This window comes from Sprattus sprattus (genome assembly GCF_963457725.1).
Source record: "Sprattus sprattus genome assembly, chromosome: 14".
NCBI lineage: Eukaryota > Metazoa > Chordata > Actinopteri > Clupeiformes > Clupeidae > Sprattus > Sprattus sprattus.
Genome location: NC_137912.1, coordinates 24,438,595 through 24,443,594, shown reverse-complemented (window position 1 = coordinate 24,443,594; position 5,000 = coordinate 24,438,595). Strand labels below are relative to the sequence as shown.

At 45.3% G+C, this 5,000-nt stretch overlaps 1 protein-coding gene across 1 annotated transcript in view; it reads left to right on the top strand.

The window, feature by feature from the left end:
• The window catches only part of nell2b (neural EGFL like 2b), a gene marked incomplete at both ends in the record, with an annotated part of 85,164 nt that overhangs the window by 76,665 nt on the left and 3,499 nt on the right, over window positions 1-5,000 (top strand). The window contains 2 exons of the mRNA XM_080851732.1: window positions 1-107; window positions 1,143-1,319. The exon at window positions 1-107 is cut by the window's left edge and continues 87 nt beyond it. Of these exons, the coding sequence (XP_080707858.1) occupies window positions 1-107; window positions 1,143-1,319 (284 nt within the window). The remainder of the gene's footprint in view (window positions 108-1,142; window positions 1,320-5,000) is intronic.

The following is a 5,000-nucleotide window of genomic DNA, read 5'->3' as shown; positions in this document are numbered from 1 at the left end:
CTCACGGCAGGAACTGCTCCGGCGACTGTCACTTTGAAAACAAAGTCAAGCACAATGGGCAGATCTGGGTGCTGGACAGTGACAGGTGCTCCGTCTGCTCCTGCCAGGTGAGTGTGGGCCGCTCAGTGGAGGTTCATGGGATTTGTAGTCTATTAGGGGGGAATATTTTTATTTTGAATGAAGCCCCTTGTCTCACTTTTTGTTTTTGTTTGGATCTGTGTGTGGAGGATCATGGGGTTTGTGGTCTATTACTTTTGTGGGTTCATGTGTATTTGTACGTCTGTGTGTACATGTGCATTGTCTAAAACGCTTAATTATTCCACTTGTGTGAAAAGGAGTGTGCATAGTCACAAACTTGTGTGTGTTTGTATTCTCTCCACCCTCAGAGTGGTCAGGTGATGTGTTGGAGGATGGTGTGTGACTGTGTATGAGAGTGTGTGTGTTTGTAAATGCTAATATATGAATGTGAATATGTGTGTGTGTTCTCTCCCCCCTCAGAGTGGTCAGGGGAAGTTTTGGATGGTGTGTGACTGTCTGTGTGTTTGTATGCTTATGTGTGTGTCTGTGTGTGTGTGTTTGTATATGCTTATGTGTGTAAGTGTGTGTGTGTGTTCTCCCCCTCAGAGTGGTCAGGTGAAGTGTCGGAGGATGGTGTGTGACTGTATGAAAGTGTGTGTTTGTGTGGGTTGGTATATGCTTGTGTGTGTGTGTGTGTGTTTGTATATGATTATGTGTGTGTGTGTGTGTGTGTGTGTGTGTGTGTGTGTGTGTGTGTGTGTGTGTGTGTGTGTGTGTGTGTGTATGTTTGTATATACTTATGTGTGTGTGTGTGTTCTCCCCTCAGAGTTGTCAGGTGATGTGTTTGAGGATGGTGTGTGACTGTATGAGAGTGTGTGTGTGTGTGTGTTTGTCTATGCTAATGTGTGTGTGTGTGTGTGTGTGTGTGTGTGTGTGTGTGTGTGTGTGTGTGTATGTTTGTATATACTTATGTGTGTGTGTGTGTTCTCCCCTCAGAGTGGTCAGGTGATGTGTTTGAGGATGGTGTGTGACTGTAGGAGAGTGTGTGTGTGTGTGTGTTTGTCTATGCTAATGTGTGTGTGTGTGTGTGTGTGTGTGTGTGTGTGTGTGTGTTCTCCCCTCAGAGTGGTCAGGTGTTGTGTCGGAGGATGGTGTGTGACTGTGAGAACCCCACTGCGGACCTGTTCTGCTGCCCAGAGTGTGACCCGCGTCTCAGCAGCCAGTGTCTGCACCAAAACGGCCTCCTCACCTACAGCAGTGGAGACACCTGGGTCGAGAACTGCCAGCAGTGCCAGTGTATGGTGAGTGTGTGTGTGTGTGTGTGTGTGTGTGTGTGTGTGTGTGTGTGTGTGTGTGTGTGTGTGTGTGTGTGTGTGTGTGTGTGTGTGTGTGTCTCTGTCTGTCTGTCTGTCTGTCTGACTGTCTGTCTGACTTGTCTGTCTGTCTGCCTGTCTGTCTGTCTGTCTGTGTCTATTTGTGTCTGTCTGTCTGTGTGTCTGTGTGTGTGTGTGTCTGTGTGTGTGTGTGTGTGTGTGTGTGTGTCTGTGTGTGTGTGTGTGTTGAAGAGGGAGGGTGTGTGAGACAGTGCTGTGTCTGCAGGGTGGGATTGTGATCAATGCCTCTGATGGAAAATACTGCATTGATGACTCTTTCTCTCTCTCTGTCTGTCTCTCACACACACACACACACACACACACACATAAACACATACACACACTCTCACACACACACATACACACACATACACTGTCACATACAAACATATGCAGACAAAAACCTGCATGCTGATTTTCACTGATATGCTCTTACCAACACCCTCTCTGTTTGTGCTCCAGCATCCCTCTGGAGAGGTATCTCTCTCTCTCTCAGTCTCTCTCTCTCTCTCTCTCTCTCTCTCTAGCTCTCTATCTCGCCCGTCTCTCTCTACCTATCTCTCTCCATCTTTCTCTCTCTCTCTCTCGCCCCTCTCTAGCTATCTCTCCATCTCTCTATCAGATGGTGTTTCATTGCTCCACAGCTGAATTGAGTCATAAAAGTTGGGAAAACATATGGCACTAAATCTCCAGGGATATCGATTTGTGGAAGCAATGCACACAAGCACACACACACACACACACACACACACACAGACTCGAACACACTTCCATAAACACGTTGGTGTGTGTGTGTGTGTGTGTGTGTGTGTGTGTGTGTGTGTGTGTGTGTGTGTGTGTGTGTGTGTGTGTGTGTGTGTGTGTGTGTGTGTTGCTTGTGCGTGTGCGTGTGCGTGTGTGTGTGTTTTCGGCAATTCAGCAGGCAGGTTTTCTTTTTTACAATACCAAGGAGGCTGCACTCACTTTTGGTGATTGTTTCAGTACTATGACTATTCCTCAAATGTTCCTCTGTATTCATGTCCATGAGAGCCTGTGTGTTGAGATGTGTGTTGACGTGTGTCTGTGTGTGTGCAGTCTAGTGTCTGTTGGTGATGTGTGTCTATCTGCGTGTTGGTGATGTGTGTCTATCTGTGTGCAGTGTTGTCTGTTGGTGATGTGTGTCTATCTGCGTGTTCTGTGGGTTGATGATGTGTGTCTGTCTGTGTGCAGTGTTGTGTGTCTATCTGTGTGCAGTGTTGTGTGTTGGTGATGTGTGTCTATCTGCGTGTTCTGTGGGTTGATGATGTGTGTCTGTCTGTGTGCAGTGTTGTGTGTTGGTGATGTGTGTCTATCTGTGTGCAGTGACTGGTAGTGGTTCCAACCCTGATAGACTCTAAATCATCTTTATGACTGCCGTGCTGTCACTGTTAACTCTGGGGGCGATGCTTGTTCTTGCACATATCACCCGAGTGAAATACTCAATATGATTGCTCGCTATCTCTCCCTCTCTTTCTCTTTCTCTCTATCTCCCTCTCTTTCTCCAACATTATCTCCTTCTCCTCTACTGTTTGATTATTTCCTCTTCAATTTCTCATTTCTCTTTTTCTCCCTTTTTCTCTATGATGCAGTTTTTCTTGGGCTTTCAGGTTTTCTCGCTGCCTGCCTGAAAACTCGAATTAACAAGATTGGAAAGGAAGAGAAAACACAAGAAAGACAGATTGATATACGTAGATCAAGGGGGAACAGAGATGTATAGAGAGGGAGAGAGAGAGAGAGAGAGGCGATTACAGAGAGAGCGATAGAAAAAGCAATAGATACAAAGAGTATGTGAATGAAATTGAGTAAAAGGCTAGTTAACATTGGGGGAGAGGGAGAGAGAAAGAGGAAGAGAGAGAGAATAACGAGAGGGGGAGAATGAGAAAGAGGGACAGAGAGAGAGAGAGAAAATGAGAGAGAGGGAGAGAGACTCTGAGAGGATTGCTGTATGTAAAGAGAACAGCCAGTGAAAGCCTCCAGCTGGCAGCCACACACAAACACACATACACACATACAAACACACACACACACACACACACACACACACTCTACAGGCCTCTGAAGTACCCATAAAGCCCTGCTGCTGAGGGGCCACAAGGGTGGGTGGGGTGGTGGTGGTGGTGGGGGGGGGGGGAGTATAAAGACAAACCCCACTCTACTGGATCTACATCAAAGCTGCAACCTTGAGGACGCGCAGAGGTCTCAAACACACATCTTCTCTCTCAGCTGCTCTCTCATTCCCGCAGTCAGATGTCTCGCTTCACGAGACTTAAGGAGCAACTCTGACGTGCTCTAATCGAAGCCTGAGACTCTTTGTAAGTCATCATGTATTTGGAGAATTCAACCATTGCCATTGATTTGGCAGAAAATACAATTTATGTACAGTACACAATGTGAATGTTTGTGTCTGTGTTTCAAGGGAACATGTTCTACAGTACCTACAGTACACAGACATCTACCTCAGTATAGTAAGTGGAGTCAGTTGTGTGTCTGCATTATATGAACAGTGCATTGAAAACATTTCCATCAATAAGAAAACCAATGGAATGAGAATCAATGATGAAGTCCATTCAGTTTGTCTGGCCATGGACGGATACCACTCCATAAAAGCTCAGTGTCCTCCTTTTAATGAGATTGTCCTTGGACATGCAGACATATCTGCAGAGGAGGGGGGGGTGGAAGGGAGGGATGAATAAAATAAATGAAAGAAAAAAAAGAAAAGCTTGTTGTGAGCTGTGTAGTGCCTGCCGTGCAGAGCTGTAATGAGGTTTTTGAGGTACAGCATTCCTCGAGCCAGTGAAGTTGATGGTCAAGGCAGAGCCTCGTTAATGCTTATTATACTGAAGGGAGGGAGAGAGAGAGAGAGAGAGAGAGAGAGAGAGAGAGGGAGAGAGAATGAATGTGTTGGAGATTTAATGAGACAGAGAGAATTTAGTGGAGTGTGCATATGTGCATGTATAAGACTGTGTGTGTGTGTGTGTGTGTGTGTGTGTGTGTGTGTGTGTGTGTGTGTGTGTGTGTGTGTGTGTGTGTGTGTGTGTGTGTGTGTGTGTGTGTGTGTGTGTTGAAGAGGGAGGGTGACAGTAAGGAGAGAGTAACCCTCTTCTCTGTGTGTTTATTAATGTGAAACACCACACAGAGGATGTGTGTGTGCGTGTGTGTGTGCGCAGGTGTGTGTGTTTGAGGTGGGGTGTTAGGTTAGAGGTGTTTTGCATTCTAATTTGCTTACAATGAATAAAGGATGCACTACTGTGGCTGTAAGTGCTAAGAGAAAAAAATGCCTCGAATAATCTTCCCCTCATTGAGTTACATAGTTGTTTGTACATTTATTTTAATCTTATGTGCCTTTATTTGGGGAGTAGGGAGAATCATGCAAAGCAGAGAAGTAAACTTTCCAAAGTTTCTCATAAATAAATGTAAATCTAGCTATTTTCTAAAGTTCACTAATGAGCAATGTATGGTTTATCTAGGTGATGACATCACAAGCTTAGATATGGGGTTTATCTAGGTGATGACATCGCCATCTTAGATATTGGGTTTATCTAGGTGATGACATCACAAGCTTAGATATTGGGTTTATCTAGGTGATGACAT